Here is a 24,283-nt window from a genome sequence, read left to right as displayed (position 1 = left end):
CCTGTGTAATAATGTTCAGTTCTAAGACACAAATAGCTTGTGTTGAGTAAAATTAAACAATCAAAGCCTATTTGCACTGGATATACTGGTTTCGGCCTAATCACCGGCTGCAGTCATGTCCTCATGTCATATTAAACACCAGCAATGCACTCACATTCTCATAGTAGCCCTGTTGACAAGTTTAGGCGAGTAAGGGTAAAACGCACAGTACCTTCAATGCCCTCTAGATGGCGATATCGCTTATGTAGTAGCACAAATAAACTGCTGCAGAAAAATGTAATGAACCGAATTCGGAACCTCACAATAACATACTTCTCTTTCTCTTGATGCCATAGAAAGATACGGGAAAAATAGAGTCAAGTAGTGTAAAAGTTGCTACTATATAATTACTCAGTACAAAGTAGCCAAAAAAAGAGGTCAAGACAACATTTACTCAAATACTTTACACCACTGCTGGAGACTATAGTGATATAGTGTAAATATGCAGGGTCAATAATTCAATGGCAAAAGTGTTGCTATATGCAAACACTTTGAAATAACAAAATATTTAAAGTAGCCTACAATAGAAGTAAATGCTACTTATTTCAAAACAACCACCAGCAAATAGTATAGAAATGTTGTTTATTTAATTATTTTGTCATTTCATTACTCCTATATTTTTTTAGAACCCAGACTGTGCAAGAGTAACAAAATGAGTACAGGTAAAATTCACAAATGAATTTACATTGTAACTTGGCCCACTTTACAAATCCATAGGAAAAGCATTCCCCTCTATTACCTGGAACACATTTGTTTTTGTAGTGCAAATATTCTGCTTTTTCATCCTCAGCAGTGTGGGTGGCCTTTTTGGTGTATTTGCAAATAGAGGCCTTTAGCCTTTAACCCAGTTGTACACTAAAGGGCACCATAACCGACTCATCATTCCTGAGAATGATAAACCGTTTCAAACTAACTTTACAAATGCAACTTGTTACCACTACCATTATATAAACTTAGATTTACTTTTTTCCCCCTTAACCTTCAAATTACTGTAATCTCCAATGGTCACTGTGCAAATGAAATGGCAGTTCAAAACGTAGGATTGTCGTTATATAAACTACATGCTAATGTAATCTGCTCAATTACATGAATAAAAATCACATTGACACAGTGAAACAGCAGTACAGTTTCTAACTAACAGTCTGTCATGCCTGACAGCAATGTACGTCTAACGTTATTCTCTAACCATATAATCCCAGAATTCCTGCTTTCCCCTTTCACCTAGTTGTCTAATATTTGCTTGAGCGATTCAAAACAATACTTAAAGCAAAAACAAGCTGCTGTCACCAACCCATTTCAACCAGCAAAATATTCAGTCATTTGACTGTTGATTTGAACAAAGCATTTATTAAAACATTATTAACCACTGGCCTTTCTAGTGCATCAGTTATAAAAATGACCTACAGATATTCTCTTAAAATATGCATTTCACTAACAATATAGACAGACTGAACATCTAAGCAGATTTAGGTAGCAAAATATGGTTCAATTTTCTTGAGAATATGCTGAGTGAATGTTGTAACATTTGTACTATAATAACCCCCAACATAATTTACTTTCTTAAAACACAAGCGCTTACCTATAGGCACAAAATAGCAAAGGGCTGCATGACTGACCCACAAAAACTTGAGAAATGTTACTATTCTGAAATACTATTACATTGTGACGTTTGATTGATATGACTCCTTTTACAACGCACAAAGTCTGTCATAGTGAGCTGTACTGGTTAAACCATTACAAACCGTTTCTCTAACTCAAAATAACACATTATCCAATCATTTATAATCATATACCAACTGTACTGAACATTGGTCTATCCACAATGGGGCTGGTCCCTTATGATAATAAATTCTTCTTCAGAAGAACTGATATCTTCTGACTGTTTATTATACAGCAAAGCTATCACACTTAAAGATGACGTCAAACTGAGTGATACAGCTGTACGTGGAAGTTATGCGTATATTTTCCATTTCCAGTTTAAAGCGATCAACTTTTAGATGCTTGCTACTGAGAAACGTAGACAGTAATGTTCAATAACTTAATAAACACAGTCATGTACAGTTTGTGTTGCCTTCTTGAAATCTCATGAGATCTTTAAAGGCATTATTGGTATCGAAAGTTGTCCAAAATACAGCCCAAGGATGTCCCCCTCTATCAGTCATGGGACATGTTGTACTTTGTGTTGCGGTCACAGGGTTTCTTTTTGTCTTTCTGATGTCAAAGGTAGATCACTTGCTGGAGTGCAAAGGACACGCAGTCTCTAAAAAATGGCAAAGCATATGTTTGCAAAAGGTTAAAAAAATGCTTTAAACATTGCTAATTTGTACATTTAAATGTAATTTAGTGTTAAATCATGCATGGAATTACCTGTTTCAGTGTACCAGGGGTGATAAGGATAACATAGATCATCCATAAAGGAACCAACAATGTTGAAGAAAGAGTGAACCACCAACCAACAGCATAGCCCCACCAGGGGTATTCGAATGTGTTATTAAACTTTAAAGGAGTGAATTTGACCAAAGAGAAGATAAATGTACCCTAAAGAAGCAAAGACATTAATTGAATTAATGCTGAAGACATAATAAAGACCTTTGATATTCTTCTATAAAAGTATTACTTCCTAATGATCGACTGATAACAGAATACTTCCAGATTTTAACACTGAAAGTATTTTCAGTGAAGCTACATTAAAAAAAGGAAAGTGCTATACAAATAAACTTGAATTTAATTAATAATGTTGAAGAACTAGAATAACACTGCAATTTATTACCTAATATGACCATACCACCTTGAATCAGAGTAAAACGTGCACTTACTATACACACAACAGGAGTGACATACTTCCAACAGTATTTCATTAGCGTCAAAGGACGATAACCGATCATGTCTACAATGTTTTCATATAGACGATCAGCACCTGAAAAACCAGAGACAAACCATAAGTCTTAGGGGAGATTATACACAAAACAATAAGAAAGAAATGACCACGGCTGCATCCAAAATCTTGAGTAGGTACTTGTTTTGAATAAGTAATTACTTTGCGGCCGCTAAAAAGTATGTTCTTTTCCTGTGGCCTCATGGGATAGTAAAGTGTCCATCATATGCACACTTCAGAATTTCACCAGAAGTAGTAGGTCATATGGGTACTTTTTGTCTACTCTTTTATGAGTACTGTGAATTTAGAATATTTTGTCACATATTGTTTTTGCCAAATATAGTAGGAGAGTATGCTATTTCGGATGCAGCTAAAGGTAAATTACCTATACATATTAAAAAGATTGCCTACCAGTTTTGTGCTCAGTTCTTATTGTTTATGATTCATGACTTGATCAACCTTTACTATAAACAGTGCAGCAGTATGGTGGTGGCTTTGCTTGAAAATCTGGGCTAACAACAAAAAAGCTGCTGGTTACTCTCGCCCCACTATTGTCCTTGGTGAAGGCACTTAACGCACCAGTTGCTCTGATAGAGTTGTCCCTGAATAGTATAATTGTATAGTACGATAGTAGTTCAGCTTATCACAAGGGTTGTTCTAACTTTGGCACAGTGTTTTAGCAACACAACCTTCAATTCGGTTTAATCAAGCACCATACACATTTAAATGAAGCTATTCTCAAATGTATTCTCAAATATATGTAAATCAAGTTTATTTAGGGCCCTATGATTTCCCCGATGCAAAAAACACAGTCATAAAAATGGAATTTACTGTATAAAATAGACTGAAAGGGATGACTAAAAAGTAGGGCTGTAAACATCTAAATAATGTTATGGACTGGAGTTTGAGAAAATTAAAGACTATTTAAATATTAAGTCCTTATGTTGTGCATGTCTCAGTGTAAATTAATGCCGTGGTTTCGTCAATCAACTAAACATACAATTAAAAGATTAATTAAATTTTTTATGTTTTATGCCTTTACCATCATATTTAGTCATCATTTTGTTTTAAATCAACAACAGATTTTCTCAAATAAACCCCATTTCACAGGGCCCTATCATTGTAAACTAAATAAATACAGTAGTTAGTTTCATGATTTCAATTAATTAGACATGCTTTTAATTACTAAAATGTAATTTCAATCTTTAAAACGGAGTCCAGAAAAGTTCAATCGGAAAAATGGGATTTAAAAACAAACAAAAAAAACAACTGAATTTGAGAAAAAATAAAAAGGATTTCAAAGGGCCCTAGATTGTGTTGTTTAAAAAAAAATACATTTGTGCAAATTTTCTATTGATCGTGGCTGCAGTAATTCATCAAATGATGATCAAAAAGTCGAGAAGAGAATTATAATCAGGCATACTGTATATTCAGTTGTGCGGGGTAGACAGACACATGTACTTTCTGCATTTTAAAGAGGCGATTTAGTATTATTACTCACCATAAAACCAGCCAATACATATTGACTGTGCAATGGCAAATAGCAGGAGGGTCATTCCACTGCAGGAATAGTAATCAAATAACTGGAAGATATACAGGCCACCCTATTGAGCCAATGCAAAAAAATATAACAAAACATGATTAGCATTCAAATCTCAGATTTTCTCATTGATTATTACGTGGTCTGATTTAGGCAGCCTGAATCAGGAAAGAACAAATATCAAAGAAGAAAATAATCCCAGTGTAATGACTAAATTATGAACATAATCACCTCTGTTACCATCAGGAGGCCAATGAGGAAGCAGCTCACACAGATGATGAGGAGGAAGAGTTTACGACGGTGTCCTTGGAGGAAGAAAGTGGGGTTCATATCTGTTATGGCTGTCATGAGAGCCTCCAAACCCACAAACTGAAAAAGAGAATGAGGTGTAATGACAGTGTTTGGTTTTTAATGCAGTCCTGTCCTGAAGAACTTGCATAACACATTTACTGTAAGTATATCGCATGCACAAAACTCTTGAGAAAATATTGAGAATATGTATCATAATTTACACATTTACTCACAATGTATGAAACATCTGCTACTGTATGTCAAATAGCTTTATAAAAAGTCACGTCGAGTCACTTTTATTTTTATAGAGCTTTATACAATAGAAATTGCTTCAAAGCAGGAAAGTAACAGCTCATTCATTATGAAAAAAGTTCAATTCTTCTGTAAAGCAGCTCTACAGAAGACCATAATATCATTATTCAGCTTCATCCGATAGTGTCAGTGCAGTCAAAACTAAATGCAATTTTCACAGTCAAACTAATCATGTACTTGAGAGACAATGTGCTCTCACCTCACTGTCAAGGCCCAGCAGAATAATCATGAGGAAGAAACATATGGACCACAGCTGAGGCATAGGCATCATTGCTACAGCTCGTGGATATGCAATGAAAGCCAGACCAGGGCCTGGCAAAAGAAGTGAAATGTGAATTAACGTGTGGGAAATGTGTAGAAAACATTTGTTTCAAAGTGTCAGGAAAACTGACATAAAGAAGCCGCTGTTGTTTAAGTTACCTGACTCTGCCACCATTGAGATATCAACCCCCTGTTCCAAGGCCATGAAGCCTAAAACAGAAAAGATGGCAAAGCCAGCCACAAAGCTGGTTCCACTGTTCAGCAGGCACAGATAAACACAGTCTCTACAAGCAGAAACAAAACAAGCAGTCAAAACCCATCACAGCAATCTGTCTATTACACAGTAAAAGTTTTTATCCAATTTATACATGTAACTCTAAAAATATATCTAAAAGTATATCTGTATTTAAATTTACTTGAATGTGGTTTCTCTCACTTGTAGCAGTTGTTGTTGTACTTATTGTAGCTTCCCAAAGCTGTAAGGCACCCAATGCAAAGAGCGTAGGAGTAAAATATTTGTGTTCCGGCATCCATCCACACCTAAAGGCATGAGAGAGCAAGTTCACAACTACTGACCAATCGATTGGGTATTTAGCAATACATGACACATGAAGGGTGAGGTGCGGTTCCACTGAGAAATATCCAAGTTACGTTTTTTAATGCTTTGGTGCCACTGATTATTTAGCGATTGGTTATTTTAAAAGCTTAATCCTTTGTTTTGGCATTCGTCTGTAGAGACTGTGATTAAGCAAGAAATAATAAATAACATCCTATATAAAGAGCTATAAGAATTTGTATTTGTCCCTGGCTGATAAAACAATGTTCTTGTAACTTATATTGACAGTGACTATCAGACTTGAATGCATTATCACATAAAGCAGAACTTTTAGGCTTTTTTCAGATGCTAACATAGAAATACACTATTCACCATTTACCTATTCACCTATTTATTTTCTTCGACTGAAAAGGTCCAAATAATAAAGCTGTGGAATAAGAAAGTGTGATCTCATTCTCAACATTGCGCCCATCATGAAAGGGGAATTTTTAGGTAGAATAAAAGTTTCTAGGTCACTGATATGACTGGCCTGATGGTCATGTGAGTGTACATCATTTTAAACAAAAGCACCAACCAAAGTAATTTTAACTCTTCAGTTGCAAATGTCTAAAAAAAATAAAAATACTTCATCTACTACTACTATCACTCATATATCTCCAGATTTGTATACCTGTGGGTCTGCAAGGCGTGTTGGATTTGGGTAGAGGTAGAAGGAGATGCCATCAATGGCTCCAGGCAACGTAATACCTCGAATCAGAAGCACCAGTAGCATGGCATATGGAAATGTAGCAGTAAAATACACAACCTAAAAGATAAAGAACAAGGGCACTCCCATTTTGAGATCCAGCATACCTAATTTGAATTTATATAAACAGTATCAACTTGACTAAGTCAATATTCATGACAAACAGACTGAGGAAACATTGCAGACAGATGTAATCTGTATCAGATTTACCATTCCACTGAGCCATATATATATATATATATATATATATATATATAATATATATGAAGAGTTCAGATGCAAAAGCCTCTAAATGCCATCTGAAATTTTCTTATAGAATGATCATTTTTATCAAGCTCGTATATTTAAATTCAATAATTTCACTCAAATGGCAATGAAGATTACCTATTAATTGTCATTTAAGTGAAATTACTGAACTTAAATACACAAGCTTGATAAAAATGATCATTCTATAAGAAAATCTCAGATGGCATTTAGAGGCTTTTGCATCTGAACTCTTCATATATATATATATATATATATATATATATATATATATATATATATATATATATATATGATAATGGTCTTTTTTTCAATTAGCTCTTACCTTGCCTGTGGACTTCACTCCCTTCCACACACAGAAGTAGCAGATGATCCAGGCCAACAGGAGACACAAAGCCAGCTCCCATCTCACACTGCCCAGCTCATTCACACTTCCAGTTATATTCAACACTCGCCTCCTACAAGAAACACTTTTTGTAATTCTAATTTAACAATTTTTTTATTTCTAAATTCATGCATCTACATAATAATTACACTTGAAAGTTGTGCTTGCATTAAGTGTTAGTATACATTCAAGTAATTTAAATGATTATACTTTAAATGATTATAACTGAGATTTGAATATGCCCCCCTGAAGCAGCACATTTTGCATATAATTACAACATTTTATATTAACTATAAAAAAAACGTTTAGGATTTCTACAGGACTTTTGAAGATTTTAATAATTTAATTATTATTAGTTTACATAAAAAAACAAAAAAAAAACAAAAAAAACACTTCCGAGGCTTCATCTTTTTTATAATATATAAAATAATAATATATACAGTAGTGGTCAAAGTTGATGTCCGATATTTGGATATTTGTTTGAACCTACAAGTTTGATAAAACCATAAAAATGAGGAAAATATTTTATATTGTTTAAATATTTTGAATATGAGGAAAGAACAAAACACTAAGCTTGTTAAAGGTATCTGACAAAATTATTTGAGCGAAAAAAGCAAACAACAGCTACAGGTTTTATTTTACTATGCAAAAAAAAGAATGCATAGAAAAACAAAAAGCTCACAAGAAAGAGCATACATTGACTACAACCTAATCATTTATTAATATTTCATTGGTCCTCTCTGCATGTGTTCATAATTTCTTTGTAACAGCCTGGCTAAAAATTATTAGCGCACAATTTGGCATGTTTCATTGCGTTATCACATATAAAACAACAAACTCCAATAACGCAATATGCTTACAAAATCTTTAACAAATTTTTTATATTTGAGTAAAGGGTGAAGATGTCAATTTTCCTAGGCAGGACATCACTTTTGGCCTCTACTGTAGTTTAAACTTTTGGTTATTTTATAAACTCACTCCCAAAATTCTTTAACAGGTGATGATGCATTCTCCATTAAGCTCAGGTTTCTCGTCCCTCCCATTCGATCAAACTCGACACAGTTCTCTATAAGAGAAACATGATCTATTAAACAAAAAAACTAAACAAAAAAAAATCACAGTTAAATGTATTATAACATACCTGAATTCCACCAGTTCTTACAGCTAGCCCATGGTAGTTCACTACTAAAAGAAGAGAAGAGATAGAAGAAAGCCCAGGCCAAAATGATGATGTAGTAGGTACTGGAATAGAAGATGACCACCTGACTCCCATAACCCAGACCTAAAGAAAAGCAAACCACAACAATTACCCCCTTTCAGATGTTTCTTATGCTGACAGTAGATCAGCCTTTAAATTCAATACCGGTTTGCTTTGAATGTGCTGGAGAGATCCATAGGTATATATCACATACTGTAACAGAGGTTAAATTGATTATTTAATAATGCATTTGTATTGACTGTTTATGATGAATTATTATAAATTTACACTTATAGTTTATAGTATGAAATATAGTATGAGTAATTTTGGAGTTTGACTATTGCTGAAACATGAAATTATGTATTACTAATGGATGACTTTTATGGAAATGTGATTGAGAGGTGAAAGGCAGGTGTGGATCTCATACAGATGAACAGAAAAAGCATGTATTTGTTGTAGCCTATTTGTGAAGCTTAACTTTGGATAAGTATCCGTAATCCATTTTTGAGAATTATTATTGCATTCTTTATCTATAAATCTCTCACCAAATGGGTGCCTTAATTTTTGCAACCTTACACATAATTCGAAATAGGTTAATTTACAAGAATTGATTTATTATGAGATTATATATTTAGAAATAACCGCAGCTTTTAAAAACTGTAAGAAATTGGGAAGTTAAGTAACGTGTGTGTGTGTGGTTTTCATCTTCACGTGACATTTTCGGTAAACATGGAGTCATGAGATAATGCTTCATGAAGCCAAAAGCAAAACCAATTTTGAAAACAAGTCAGACTAATAGAGGATCCTGACTCAGAAGAGAAATCTGCTAATATGTCATTTAAACATAGTCACATGATAAACCGTTTTTCAAACTGATTATTACAAAAGTAACTTCACACATTTCAGACCATTATTGTTCACTATTGCAGTGTATAGTGTTTACTACCTACAACCATCTAATTGTATCAGCAAACAAACATACATCAATATGGTTGACATATAATATGCACTATATTGTACATTTAACACTGACATTAGAAGTGAACAATGAAAACTCACCTTCAAATAGTGGGCATATCTTCCTCCAGCAGGTGACAGACCCTTGGCTGGTGTACTGACCCAGAGCAGTCTCCATAAGAAAGAGAGGAATGCCACAGGCAAAGAGAAAGACCAAATATGGAATGAAAAACACTCCTAAAAAAAGAGAAATACAGCTGTCGTTAGTATAAGACACAAGAAAAATTAAAAAAACAAAAACAATTTAATATGTTTAAATAGAGTTCTGTTATACTCAAACAAACCTCCTCCATTCTTGTAACACAAATATGGAAACCTCCATACATTTCCCAAACCAATGATCTGGCCAGCAACAGCTAAGATAAACTCCACTTTACTGGACCACTGGCCCCTCACTCGGATTTTGAGGCTGGTGTCAACTCTTTCTGAATCTGGATAAGCCAGTTTAAACTGCAAATCTGGATCATGCTGCATCTCCATGTCACTGCAAAAAAATTAACATCTCTCAAAACAATGATGCCAGAGAGGCACAAACTAAGTTTAGAACAGAGTAGTGATTGAAACATGTAAAGGTCAAAAACAGCAATGAGTCTTTGTTCAGTGCCATCTGGTTGTTTCAGCTCTTACACTGGCAGCTAGGCATTCAAATAATGACGTTCAAAGTTTCCCAAAGCAGCGTAAAAGACATCAACCACACAATATCTAAATACATTTTTTTTGTATTTCCCTAATAGTGTTATGTAGCTGCATGAGAACATACTCGCATTTGTCACTGTTTGAAAACAGTTTCATCAATTACTTTTGAAGACCTTGGTACTTATGGGTAAAGGCCAATTTATACTTCTGCGTCGAGTGTACGCCGTAGTGTACGTCGTAGGCTACGCACGTAGGCGACGCCGTCGTGAGCATTTATACTTCTGCGAATGTCTGTGTTGCTCTGCAGTTAAACCGCCGAAATGCTAGTTGGCGCAGGTGGGTTTTAATGTTCCACTGTGTTTACATTCCTTGCGGCTGTTTTGAGTTTAGGTTTCTACGAGCAATGGCGACTGAAGGAGTCATACAGATGGCTGTATTTCCGCACTTCTTCAAGCAATCTCTCGGTCACTTGGTCTATTTCCATGGCTCTTCACTGATCTTCGGAATTTAAAAATGGCGGGCGGGCGGTGCAGAGTGCAGAAGATCATTCCGGAAATGAGTAGGAGGAAACGCGATGCTATCCAGCCGACCAATCACAGATCTTGCGGTCCGCGTCGCCGCGACGCGTAGTTACATTTTTGAGGAGGTGCGCGTCAGGGTACGGCGAAGGGTACGACGTATGGTACACGTCAATGCGTATGCTACGGCGTACCTTCTACGCGCACCCGACGCAGAAGTATAAATTGGGCTTAACAATTGTCTTTAATAGAAACTAATAGTAAAAATCTCACTGTATACATAAAATATAATTCATCTGTTGTTTGATAACAGCAGGGCTATTAGTCTGCTGTCACTTTAAGACCGAATACACGGATCCATATTCTTTTTCAATAGGCTCTATGCACGATCGCCTCTGCGTTTTGTCTCAGCCTGCTCAGTTACATCCGGTGCAGCGTCGGAAGCCGTTTCTGCATTCAGTGGAGATAATGGCAAATTACACTCGCTGTTTACAAGAACTTCCAACGGTTAACGTGAGTGATGTTAACAATATTGTGAGGCAGTTAGCTGTCACACCTAAGAGTAAGAAAGAGAAGGGCTTTAAATTATATATTTCGAACTACAATGACAACTTTGAGGGTGAGTATTCTCTCATATCATGCGAAATCCGGTTTCTAAAATCGCTATCTCAGTTTCTGAGAAAATGAATTTTATGAAAGTTTTCCCGCTAGTACACTTTGCTATAGAACGCGCTTTGTGGAAGTAAAGACGCTGGCTGAGATTCTACCGGAAATACGTCAGCAGCGTTCGTGCATAGAGCGTATTGTTAAAGTTCACGTAAGCCATAAGCAATTATGTTTACAAGTGTAACGGAAGCAAGCTAGTAAGAGCTGTGTGTGTAAACCTCACTCCCCTGGCCTCAAGAGGCGGACTAGCGACAGAAGCTAGAGACTGTGGTCTTTAGTGTCCTAGTTAGTGCACCCGCCTCCCATGCCGGAGACGCCGGTTTGAATCCCACTCAGAGTGGGTCGAGTAGGACCGGTTACTTTTGGTGCCGTGACCCGTGAGGGAGTGAGGTTTAAGGGGGTAAGTGTAACAGAAGCAAGCTAGTAAGAGGGCTGATAGCTTCAGCAGAAGCAAATACCATAGATTAACAACCTCGTAGCTCACAGTAGGACTCTTTTTAAAGGTTTATAAGTTATCATTAAAATAAAATTTCCCTATGGAAACAATGAATGGAGTTTTTACTTCCGGAACCTGACTGTTGCGCTCTATACTTGACATCGCACATCCTGCGATGTGAATATCACGGATGTGCACATCGCGATATCAGTGTTAAAACAATATATCGTGCAGCTGTAGAACAAATACTGTTAAAAAGATAGACTGCAGTGTACATATCCAATCTAAAAGCATTTGAATTGTTTTGAAGTCTTGAGTGTTTCTGTTTGCATAAATGTTCTCAATAAGAATTTGTTGGTAGAATTTACAAAAAAAGTCTATACTTAATTTTTTTATTAAATGTAGAGTGCAGTGAGTACATGCTGTTTGTGCAACTCTTCACAGCTGAAATAATATTGTGTCCCTAAAACAGGAGACACTGCAGGGTGCTTAGTCACATTCCCTTCTCTGCCCTCATTTCTTGTGCTGTGACCCTTATAATATGTGAATAAAAATGAAACAGAACGATATAGTTCCTTAATGATCCCATGGACCCCTGGGGGTCAGTCCATGGAGAACATATATAAAGCATTTATTTTCAAGACATTCCTAACTATTACATAGCTTTTGAAATAATAATCTATTAAGCTAATATGTTGTAGAATAGCATTGTTATTTAATTATCTTAATGAAAGTTATGATTTTGCTTACATTTTGATATTTTTAGGTGGTGTAACTGCTTGGAGATTGTAAAAAAAGAAAGAAGTCAAATTTTTTATTATTTCTATATACATCCACCAAATCAAAGTCAGTCATATATATAAGAGTTCAGATGCAAAGGCCTCTAAGTGCCATCTGAAATTTTCTTCTAGAATGATCATTTTTATCAAGCTTGTATATTTAAGCTCAGTAAATTCACTTAAATGGCAATGAAAATTACCTATTAATTGTCATTTAAGTGAAATTACTGAACTTTAATATACAAGCTTGATAAAAATGGTCATTCTAGAAGAAAATTTCAGATGGCACTTAGAGGCTTTTGCATCTGAACTCTTCATATATATATATATATATATATATATAGAGAAAATTCTAATAAAAAAACTCAAACATTTAAGTAGCCTATTTGTACAAAATGGTAAAATTCTTCATCAAAAATGAATGAAACCAACATGAATACAAATAAAACAATCCTCTTAGCTTTGCACATGTGTTTTAAACTACATTTTAAAACAACTATAACTTAATTTCATCCTAGACATCCTTATTTGTTATTGACTCTTACAATAATTTTATTTGATTGTGTCAGGTGGCATGTTAAGGCGAGGTAGGTAAAAAGAAAGAAAGACGTTTTCATTTATTAACTAATCTTACTGTAGGCTACTGTATGCCTGATTGTAACCATAAACAGCACTTTGATCTGAAGCACGAACTAGAGCAGACTGTGTCCGTGATGATCTGAATATAGAGAAGGAGGAAACTCACTCAGTTGTTGCGCTTTTGTTCATGCCCTTTGGCCTACATTCAACAGCCGAAGCCGAACACTTGTGCTGTTCAAACCCACGCTGAGGAGAAGCCGGGTGCCAAGTGAAATACTTCTATAAACAAAAGCCAGATAGAAAACTGTTCAACTACGCAGTTAATCTCAGAGCTCAATTGAACCCCTTCAGTGAATCAGAACGCACTGGAAACAATCCAAATAGAAAACAAAAGCTATACGTTAGAGGTGTTACCTGATGCAGGCGACCAGTCAGAAGTTTAGGAAGTCTAGCGCATACATTGGCCACGAAAGTTAACGTTACGTTTAAATCAGCATGCTTCGGTCGTTATTATACAGTCGCTGAAGCCCACCCCTCTCATTCTCCCCTCCAGAAACGAGAAGGGGAAACGAGCCCATACAGAACAGAGAGTGTATATCGCATGTGTGTGTGTGTCGACTCAAAAGGCGGAGCTTAGCTTAACAGCTTGTAGTAGAGCAATAAATGACAACATGTTTCTAAATACGTCCTTGTCATTTTTGTTGCCAAATTGTGAAAGATCTGTTAATTACATTAAATTAAACGTGCAACTGTATTGAACATGAGGTAAACAATAATTAAGCAATCACACAAGCATGACTGTGTGATTCAATAACCGTTCTAGAGTTTTTGTTTTGTTTTGTTGTATATTATGTTTTCGCAAAAGAAGCATAGCATCAAACGTCACCAAGCAACACAGACATTCACCCGGTCTGGAACAGGTCGTTCACATGGAAGCGTTTTGTAACCGGCTTCTGCTCCACTCCGGTTTTTCCAGTTTTCCATTTACCACTAAGTTAGAGGAACCTGCTCCGACCATAGGCTCCGACAGGGGTCATATATTTAGACCTGGTTCTACACAATGTTAGAGATGGATACATACAAAAATCAATCATAAAAATAAGCAGGGAATCGATTTTCATTATAATTGGCTATTAACATGGGGTGTGGGGAACAGCTGGCAGTTTAAGGCAACGAAGAAAGTGACATATTTTGACTGTAACAATAACTATATTAAATTAGGATACAGACACCGTTTTAATAACATTTCTCTAGCTGAACGGAATCAGTATAGGCTAACTTAGCCTAACGTTACTGTAAAATAAAGCGCCAAGTCAAGTATATCTAGGCTTATGTCTCCGAACTGTTGTTACTCTCTTCCAGAGACAAAACCTCTCCCCCATATTTTTTTTCCGTCTCCCCCTTACTGTTAATAATCTGCATTCACACGTTTTTTGCTACCTCAAGTGTTTCAACTCAAGGCTTCCTATAAGTAAGCGATTACCGGTCATTTGACAGTTTAAATGCGCATGCGCAAATATCGCATGACGCTGGAGACCATCCAAGTGGGGATTTTTTTCTCTCCAATTTTATTTAAATCATTAAGTTTAGCTATTTATGTAGAGATCTTCTGCAAACAAGAGACAGAATGAATAAGTGCTTGTTATTACGACAATGTACATGAAATAGAAAGCAGCGTGGTATTTTATGCCTGGTAAATGTTCTCTCTCAATCAAAATAGAGCCACGCAAAAAAAAAAAAAAAAATTATTATGATTGAACTAATAATTTATGATTGAAAAATGTAATATTTTTTTTAAATTTAAAGTGGTGCTACAAGTCAATCACATTTAGAGACTAATTTCGATAGAAAAACGCAGATCTCAGAGCACACCACAAGAGGACACTGTTGAGCTAAGTGAAGTTCATTCAAATATATCGCGAGTCACTTTCATGTAAATTTTACCTTGTTTTACTCTGTTCCTAAGTTACTTTGAGTTATAATGACTCTTGGGTAACAAAGTTTCAAGTGTCTAGTTTAAAAAAAGATCAGAGTTATGAATGTGGACCATGGGGTTTAAGAGCTACAGACAATTGTATTTGGGTATGTAATTTTCAGAAAATTCTCAAAAATAGGGGCGCACGTTAAGAGGTTAATGGCGTTTCCACAACCCTTCTGCGGCTACAATGTTTTGAAAGTAGCCTACTGAGTGATACTGAAATAGGCTAATGCCAGATTTTAAACAGCAGCTGTCCTATCTCTCCTTAAATGAAAGAAAATCTGTAAAAATTGACTTGAATGTGATCAGTTTCAGAATTGATACTCTTCCATCTCCCACCAAGATTTATAGGCCTATCCTGCAGGACTGATGGGAATAATGGCATTTGCCATGAAATGTGCAGCAATTACTGATTGCTTAATGGAGCACATACAGGTTTTCAGGTATTCACATTTGATTCAGGTATTTCAGCATTCTTTCCTGTCTGAATGCATTTGACAATGCAAACGGAAAGGTTTCCAGTTACTACTAATTCAACTTGAGAGAGAACTGGTGAAAGTAGAATGTATTTTTTTCAGAAAGCTATTGCTATATTGTCAGACAGGCTCAAAGATGGAGAAAGATCTAGAAAAAGCCAGAGAGAGTAGGGGAAGAAAAAGAAACCAATTGGATGCCAGTTACTCCACTGATAAGACATTTCTGTTTTATCTCTAAGAAAACATACCATAAAACAGGCCAGGGGACACACACATGTTGGTATGGTTTTATTTACTTGTAAAGCAGAGAATAATAAACCTGGTCAGCAGTCCTTGTTCAGGAGCTCCTGAAGCAGGTTTGGCCACTCCTCAGTCATTCTCTTTGAGGACATTATTTTGAACTGCTAACCTAGATACAAGCACTGCATAAAGGGGACATACAAAACGGATTCGTCACAGTTCACAGGTATTCTGATTACTATTTTGTTGCATTATTACGTTACACTTTATTGTTGTGAAACAGCAGTACTGCTGTAGTTTTCAACAAAAAAAATAAAAATCAGGCATTGTTTCTGCTGTATGTCTTAAGCAAAACCGTGTCCACAACAGGTAAGCACCTTTCTTATGATTTTTTTATCCAATATTTTTTTTAAGCATATAAGAATAAATGATGCAATCTTATTTAAATACACATGTGTGGGTGACCAAACCTGAGATATAAAGACTTTTAGCGTGGGTGTCTAAAAAAACCTGTTTTTTGTTTTAAGCTGTTTGTGGTGAAATGTTGAAATGATCTTGGATGCCTCTGGCAATGGCAATATGAGGGCTGTATTTATGAATGAAATAAAAAAGCTTGAGCGTACTAATTTACATTACATTACATTTTCTGCAATTGAAGTTGCAAGATAATATGCATCATTTTAAGGCTGGAAACAAAACAAAACATTGCATAATAATTATAGGCATACAGTATGTATAGTACAATTGTAACACTTTACAATAAGGTTCATTAGTTAACATTAGTTAATGTATTAACTAACATGAACTATTAATGAGCAGTACATTTGTTACAGTATTAATCTTTTTTAATGTAAGTTAATAAAAATACAGCTGTTCATTGTTTGTTCAGGTTAGTTCATAGTAAATTAACTAATGTTAACAAATACAACATTTGATTTTAATAAATTATCAGTAAATGTTGAAATTAATATTAACTAAGATAAATAAATGCTGTAGAAGTATTGTTCATTCTTAGTTCATGTTAACTATGAACTAATGTTAACTAATGATCCTTATTGTATAGTGTCACCAGTAAAATTATATTATAGTTAGTATATGTATAGTATACCAATGTGGACATACTGTATATTCCAATAGTCAATGACTGGTCTATCATTAGTTTTTGTAAGAGGTAAAAATACGTGAAAGAAACATGTGCAGCTGTTTGCAGAGCCCACTGATACTATCATTTCCAACAGATGAGGCCAGATCTACCCTAAACACATATGGGCCCCATTCTTCATAATGCCTGAAATATGTTTCATAACAACTACTCTACATTTGTGGAAGTAATGCAGTATTAATTATGCATCTTATTAATTAAATATATATTGTGCTTAAAACATGTAGTAAAACAATACTGATGTAGTATAATAAAAAGATGCATTTGTATTTTATAAATGTAGGCAACTGAAGACAAACATAGGGTTAGAGTTGTTCATTTTGTAAATGTATTTATTTTTTGTGTGTTTGTTTTTTCAACCCATCATTAGCATCATGGAGCATAGCTCAAGGCCAGAGGTGAAGTTGAACCTCATGAATGGTGCCCAAGTGCAGGCCAGGCCTAAAACCCAGGAGAGAGAGCAGTGGGCCAACAAGCTGGAGTTTATCTTGGCAGTTGCAGGGCACATCATTGGCCTGGGAAATGTGTGGAGGTTTCCTTACTTGTGCTACAAGAATGGGGGAGGTGAGTGCAATATTGATATTTAATCCTGTTTTTTGGTGTTTACGTTTTTGAGTTATCATATGTACTTAATATAACATTAAAAAAATTCTTTAAAAAAGTCTCAGATACAAAAACTAAAAAATTCTGCTGTTTCGATGTTATAGGAGGGGCTCTTCCATAGAGGTTTGTTATTATATAAATATTAATATTTTGGGGTCTAAGGGCCTAAGATCAGTGCCAAACATTCTGTGTTATTGGCATAAAAATAACCACACAAACAGTGGTATGAATACATGCACAAGTGTGTTTTGTTTTTTATTAAACCAACGTTTTTAATTCTGGCTTATAATATGGTTTTGAGTAACTCATTAATGTGCACTACTCTTCTAAAGTTTGGGGTCAAGTTTTTTTTGGGGAGAAAGAAATGAATACTTTTATTCAGCAAGGACACATTTAATTGACTAAAAGTGACAGTAAATACTTTTACATTGTTTATTTCTGTTTCAAATAAATGCTGTTCTTGTGAACTTTCTATTTAAAGGAGCCATATGTAAGATTGTGGCCAAAACTGGTACTGCAATCACTTTCAAATTACTGTAGAGCGGTGTATCCCCTCCCCCTCCCCCCTGACTCCAGGTTGCCAGATAGGCTGCAGGATCCAGCAGGAACGTTTGTAGCTGCAGCTGTGGTAACTAGAGCTGAGCTGGCAACCCGGATGCCGAAACACTACTGACTTCGTGATTGGTAGATAGCCGGAGGGTGGAGCTTCAGGCCAAAACACAAGATGACAACATCAACATCAGTTGAGGGCTGCAACTTCACTATTTAAATGACAATATCCTGGCCGGACTACTGTTGTCAGTGATATAAGTATCTGAAATTATCTGAAATGAACATGATTTCTTAATGTCTAGTGACATATCAGGGCCATTTTATGATTAATTGAAATACATTTCTTACATACAGCTCCTTTAAAGAATGAATAATCACGGTTTCCACAAAAATATGAAGCAGCACAACTATTTTCTTCATTGAGATAAAGAAATGTTTATTGAGCTCCAAATAATCATTGATTCTGAAGGATAATGCGACATTTAAGACTGGAGTAATGATGCTGAAAATTCAGCTTTGCCGTTACAGGAATAAAGTACATAAAAAAACATTAAAATAGAAAACAGATATTTTAAATTGTACCAATGTTTCACAGTGTTACTGTTTTTCTTTATCTTTGATCAAATAAATGCAGCCTTGGTGAGCACATCATGCTTAAATGCTTACAAAATATTTGAATTATTAAAATCATTATTGATTATTACTTGCATGATTGCTTTAGTATTGGTTAAAGTTAACTTAATATTGTGTTTTTGTTTAACACATGTTGTTAATTTGTCATATAAATTACTTAGAAATCGAACATTAATTTGTGGACCACCATTTTAGATAATTTCATTTTATTAAACCCTTTTTGTTATCTTTATAAGGGTGAGTTAAAACCGACTAAGTTCAGTACATTGTATAAGAACAGTATTGATGTGTATATTACTGTGTTGATAAATCGGAGTTATTCATTCTGTCATATAGGGGCGTTTTTTGTGCCATATGTGCTGTTTCTCTTCACCTGTGGGATTCCACTTTTCTTTTTGGAGACGTCACTGGGTCAGTTCACCAGTCAGGGTGGAATCACGTGCTGGAGGAAGATCTGTCCACTGTTTGAAGGTGAGCAATGATCTCATATACAGTGACTTTTCAATATCATTGTATTGCTGCTTTTTACTTCACTTGCATTTTTCTCCCCATAGGCCTCGGTTATGGTAGCCAAGTCGTTGTCCTCTATACTGGAGTCTATTACATCATAATTCTAGCTTGGGCTTTCCTTTACCTCTTCTCGTCCTTCAGTTCAGAGCTGCCATGGGCTAGCTGCAAAAACTACTGGAACACAGGTATCCCATACAGAACAGTGTGAATTATTATAATCCTGGGTTATGTCATTTAAATAACCACTGCCTTTCTTTATTTAGAGAACTGCAAAGAGTTCAGCAAGAGCAACATTACTGAATATTCTCCAGAGAAAAGCACATCCCCTGTTATTGAGTTTTGGGAGTAAGTTGTTGGAATAGCACCCCATTAAAACCAGATTGTGTTAAAGGGATACTCCACTTTAAAATGAAAGATATTTAGAAGAATATCAGTAAGCAGACAGTTTCTGGTCTCATTGACTTCCATAGTATATTTTTTTCCTACTATGGAAGTCAATGAGACCAGAAACTGTCTGGTTACTGATATTCTTCTAAATATCTTCCTTTCTGTTCAGCAGAAGAAAGAAATTCATAAAGGATTGAAACAACATGAGGGTAAGTATATGATGACAGAATTTTCATTTTAAAGTGGAGTATCCCTTTAAGCAGAATTTTGCATTTAAGGCAACACATGATTACAAAATGCATCCAGCTAATTAAAGTGAATCACAATAAAGGTTGTAAAACAGAACGATCCCATATTTTATGCCTACAGGAGAAGAATTTTGGGATTGTCTGAGGGAATAGAACAGATGGGTAATGTTAGATGGGACTTGGCACTCTGTCTCCTGTTGGCCTGGATCATCTGCTACTTCTGTGTGTGGAAGGGAGTGAAGTCTACAGGCAAGGTGAGAACTTTACTAAACTTTTTAACAATGTAACACAAAATGAGTGGCAAGATATATTTACCCATGAGCGGGAAAGTGGAATTTGCATAAAGTTTTGTGCCCCATGTTTGTTGTTTTAGCCCGTTTGCTACTGTACACTAATGTAATAATAATAATAAATAAACTTTAAGCAGATTTACACATTTTAAATTAAACATTTTTACAGTGACTTTCAAATTACTTACACATCATCAAGTTTGCATCCGTTGACTAAACATAGAACTAATATGCAATAAAATTAAATTTTTGTATTGTAAAATGTATAAAAAAAAAAACATTAACTTAATTTCAAAGGTAAACTTTCCAAATAAATAAATAAATACCTTTTTATGGATTTATTTAAATTATATATATATATATATATATATATATATAATTTTTTTTTTTTATGAATATTATAAATAAATTGAAAAAGTTTTGTTTAAAAAAAAAATATATATATTTTAAAGGTAAACTAAAAATAAATACATGTAATGAATTGATCAAAAACAAACAAACAAATAAATGTTTTTAATTAGATTTTTTTATTTTTAAGTTAAAAAGTTAAATAAAAAAAAATTATGGATTTAGTAAAAAAAAAAAAAGTCTTCATGTGGTTAAACCTACATCTTCTTAATTCTACATCGAATTATGTTTTTTTTTTATTCGAGGTATCAGTATGATCAGTTATCAGTATGTGTGCACTGTGGGAATCAAACTCATGATCATGGTGTTGCAAGCACCACGCTGAAACAGTCTCTCTCTTCCTGTTTTCAGGTGGTATACTTCACTGCCACTTTTCCCTATTTAATGTTGGTAGTGCTGCTGGTCCGTGGACTTACTCTTCCTGGAGCGAAGAATGGCATCATATACTACCTCTACCCTGATCCAACACGTCTCACAGACCCGCAGGCACTGAGCTGCTCTCTTTTGCCCTTTTTTTCTGAAAATATAAGAAATTTGTAACGTTGAAACCCAAAGTTGATGTGTTGGTGAATTTTGAATTATTGGATTTTAAAATAATAATTGATGTTTTAGGTGTGGATGGATGCAGGCAGTCAGATATTTTACTCATATGGAGTTTGTACAGGAGTACTGACTGCTTTGGGAAGCTACAACAAATATGACAACAACTGCTACAGGTACCTACTTTAGATGATCTAATGCAACACTCTCCACATCAGAAGTACATCTATATTATGACATGAGTCTATTTTCTTTGCCTTTCATTCCAAATTTCACTAGCAACGCATGTTGTCTTTTGCTATTTGTCTTTCAGAGACTGTGTATACTTATGTCTGCTCAACAGTTTAACTAGCTTTGTGGCTGGTTTTGCTATATTTTCGGTTCTGGGCTTCATGGCAGATGAACAGGGAATAGATATTTCAATGGTGGCAGAGTCAGGTAAAAGTCATATTTAAGGCTTGAGTTCTCATAAACCAGGTGAAGATTATTACAGCATAAAAATAAGCATACAGCATTATTGCTTTTGGTCTTGGTGACACAATTATTCTACTGAAACACAATTAGATTGTTTTGCATTATTAAACACTCCCCTCACATTATGTGCAATTGGGTTGTGTGTGTCAAGAGTTTTCAAAGAGGGGAAAGGATTTGTTTGATAACTTTTGTCTGTGGCAGGTCCTGGATTGGCGTTCATTGCTTATCCCCGTGCTGTGGCTTTGATGCCCCTCCCTCAGTTATGGGCAATCTTCTTCTTTATCATGATCATATTCTTGGGACTGGATAGCGAGGTAAATACAGGCAGCTATACAGACTAATCTTTCTATATTTAATTCATTACTTCATAGAACGGATACCCTAAAGATTTTTCTATTAATGTATCAGTTTGTGTATCATGAAGCCCTGGTAACGGCTATCTCGGATATGTATCCTTCCTTCTTCCAAATTGGACATCGGCGTAAATTTCTTCTCCTCTTCATATGTGCTGCCAGCTTCCTTTTTGGTCTGCTAATGGTAACAGAGGTGAGAGTCACACAAAGAACACAAAGATGATTGGTTTGAAGCAACCACAAAAACAAAACCCATACCTGCAGTACCTGTTATTTATGTCTGCAATTTGATCTGTTTTACTCTTAGGGTGGCCTGTATGTCTTCCAGCTTTTTGACTATTACGCATGTAGTGGAATGACTCTTCTTACTTTTGCCATCCTTCAGTCCATCTGTGTTGGATGGGTATATGGTAATTCATTTGTTTGACTTTGCAAAGTTTGCTGTTTAACCATGGTGCATGTTTGCATTTGCAACTCTGGCGACCTCTGTTGAAATATTTAGAGAACAACTTCTTAGATGTGTAATTAATCCAAGTCAAAAGTATATTAAATTCTTAGCCAATTAAAAGCAAACAAACAAAAATGATTTACAGTGTTTCCGAGTTTAATTTAATTTTTATTTAATTTTTCATTTTAGGTGCAGACCGTCTCTATGATAGCATTGAGGATATGATTGGATATCGGCCTTGGCCCTTCATGAAGTGCTGCTGGAAATATCTAACACCAGCTATTTGCACAGTGAGTATCATTTAAAATCTTTGAAATCTTTTTCTAAAGCTTTTTAAAGGCCTTTTTTACATATTGTATCCACAAACTGCTCTCAGGGCAGTACGTGAAGGTTTGTAGCCACCTGTGAGTCTGTGTCTGACACCTGTCACCTGTGTCTGTCTTTAAACTGATAGCACTTCAAAACACAAGAAAGACCTTCTCCTATTCTGAGACTTTGTGCATTGACTCAATGTGACAAAGCATATCAGACTGACTGACGGGTTCCCACTGCTCAGCATTCACTTTCTTTTCTATTTAGGGAACGTTTATCTTCTCATTGGTTAAATACACCCCTCTGAAGTTCAACAATGTGTATGAATACCCCTGGTGGGGCTATGCAATTGGTGGCTTCTTCACCCTTTCCTCCACCCTACTTGTTCCACTGTGGATGATTTATTTGGTAGGCACCACTCCAGGGTCTATGCGACAGGTAAAGACAGTTCTAGCATCAATTGCATTATTTCACTGAGGTTGGCAGTCAATAAATTATTATTATTATTATTATTATATATACTGTATGTATACATATATGTGTATATATATAATCTTAATTTTTATAATATATTCTCAAAATAATTAACACTGTGCATAATGTTTTTATTTTATTATTGTTTTTTTTTACATTTTTCAAATCAGAGAGTAAGAGTCTTGTGTACTGCTGCTGAAGACCTGCCAGATCCTAAACGTCCAAAACAGAAGCTAAACACAGTTACTTTTGAGACCTTCACAGACCTATTGACTTTACGAACTGTTCACACACCCAACTCATTACCTCTCAGAGACATTGTCTGACTGTTCACTATTTCTACCTGGTTTTTGGCCTCTGACAAACATTTTTGACCCATGTCATTTAAAGCAACACCAAAGCACTTTTCCTCTTCGGTCCCCTTACAGGTTAGAAGCGGAATTGTCCATTACCGCTGTTGTAAATAATTTAGCCTACCGCAACCTTACCGTCTCACGCACGCTATTTGTTTATCCAGCACCGGCTTTGGAAATAAAGTCCACAGACAATGTTGCATGATTTTATGAAAGTATGATGTATTGCGACATCAGAAACAAAGAAATTTTTTTTTTTTTTATTGTAACGCTTGCCGTAAAGCAAGTCAAATTTGTAGTTTCTTATGTCTCATTCGAACTACAGATCCGCTACCCGATCTGGCATACTTGGATAGTGCGGTTATAGCCGATAGAGGGTCGCAAAGCGAATGCAGAAGTTCCGTTCACCCTGTTACGAGTTTATGAACCACTGAAACGATTTTGGAAACATTATTTTAAGGTACAAAATAATCTTTGGTGTTGCTTTAATTGGCACTGTAATGAAGATCATATGATGGTTAAGTATAGTAGTAGCCTAATGTTTATCAAAGCATTTCATTTTTTTTTATCATACAGTTAAATCAATTAAGGGTTCGTATGGAGAATAAATTATTATATATGTGAATTCTGACAGGACAAGGCTTGTTTGCTTTTTATTTTTGCTTTTAAATGTTACCTCAAAAAAGGTCTTGAAGGCCAGGATTGCCAGGTCTGCATAACAAAACTAGCCCAATGGCCAATCAAA

At 35.3% G+C, this 24,283-nt stretch overlaps 2 protein-coding genes across 2 annotated transcripts; one reads left to right on the top strand and one right to left on the bottom strand.

Annotated features, from left to right (window-relative positions):
- Nucleotides 1–604: 604 nt before the first annotated feature.
- Nucleotides 605–13,678, bottom strand: slc6a22.1 (solute carrier family 6 member 22, tandem duplicate 1). Its single transcript, XM_082137148.1, has 16 exons — nucleotides 13,512–13,678; nucleotides 13,264–13,376; nucleotides 9,768–9,967; nucleotides 9,526–9,660; nucleotides 8,410–8,550; nucleotides 8,247–8,334; nucleotides 7,209–7,341; nucleotides 6,545–6,679; nucleotides 5,755–5,858; nucleotides 5,478–5,602; nucleotides 5,257–5,369; nucleotides 4,686–4,823; nucleotides 4,416–4,518; nucleotides 2,856–2,956; nucleotides 2,407–2,577; nucleotides 605–2,299 (listed from the first exon to the last, which is right to left on the bottom strand). The coding sequence occupies exons 2-16, from the start codon at nucleotides 13,284–13,286 to the stop codon at nucleotides 2,228–2,230; spliced, it is 1,782 nt and encodes a 593-aa protein (XP_081993274.1). The 5' UTR covers nucleotides 13,287–13,376; nucleotides 13,512–13,678; the 3' UTR covers nucleotides 605–2,227.
- A 1,884-nt stretch (nucleotides 13,679–15,562) lies between these two features.
- Nucleotides 15,563–23,786, top strand: slc6a22.2 (solute carrier family 6 member 22, tandem duplicate 2). Its single transcript, XM_082137147.1, has 16 exons — nucleotides 15,563–16,017; nucleotides 16,115–16,160; nucleotides 17,324–17,517; nucleotides 19,078–19,212; nucleotides 19,296–19,436; nucleotides 19,515–19,596; nucleotides 20,008–20,140; nucleotides 20,936–21,070; nucleotides 21,197–21,300; nucleotides 21,438–21,562; nucleotides 21,800–21,912; nucleotides 22,007–22,144; nucleotides 22,259–22,361; nucleotides 22,589–22,689; nucleotides 22,979–23,149; nucleotides 23,356–23,786. Exons 3-16 carry the CDS (start codon nucleotides 17,328–17,330, stop codon nucleotides 23,509–23,511), a joined length of 1,827 nt encoding a protein of 608 aa, XP_081993273.1. The 5' UTR covers nucleotides 15,563–16,017; nucleotides 16,115–16,160; nucleotides 17,324–17,327; the 3' UTR covers nucleotides 23,512–23,786.
- Nucleotides 23,787–24,283: the final 497 nt, after the last annotated feature.

Source organism: Leuciscus leuciscus, assembly GCF_965113295.1.
Source record: "Leuciscus leuciscus genome assembly, chromosome: 14".
NCBI lineage: Eukaryota > Metazoa > Chordata > Actinopteri > Cypriniformes > Leuciscidae > Leuciscus > Leuciscus leuciscus.
This window is presented reverse-complemented; position numbering and strand designations above follow the sequence as displayed.

What these genes read in the sequence shown, in the direction of transcription:
- slc6a22.1 (XM_082137148.1), bottom strand. Translation starts at nt 13,286, where the DNA reads ATGAACAAAAGCGCAACAACTGA. An exon ending in TAAGAACTGGTGGAATTCAG is followed by an intron (nt 8,335 to 8,409) that starts GTATGTTATAAT and finishes TTTCTCTTATAG; the next exon opens with AGAACTGTGTCGAGTTTGAT. An exon ending in TCACTCCTGTTGTGTGTATA is followed by an intron (nt 2,578 to 2,855) that starts GTAAGTGCACGT and finishes TTGCTTCTTTAG; the next exon opens with GGTACATTTATCTTCTCTTT.
- slc6a22.2 (XM_082137147.1), top strand. Translation starts at nt 17,328, where the DNA reads ATGGAGCATAGCTCAAGGCCAGAGGTGAAGTTGAACCTCATGAATGGT. An exon ending in CACGTCTCACAGACCCGCAG is followed by an intron (nt 21,071 to 21,196) that starts GCACTGAGCTGC and finishes TTGATGTTTTAG; the next exon opens with GTGTGGATGGATGCAGGCAG. An exon ending in CTCCAGGGTCTATGCGACAG is followed by an intron (nt 23,150 to 23,355) that starts GTAAAGACAGTT and finishes TTTTCAAATCAG; the next exon opens with AGAGTAAGAGTCTTGTGTAC.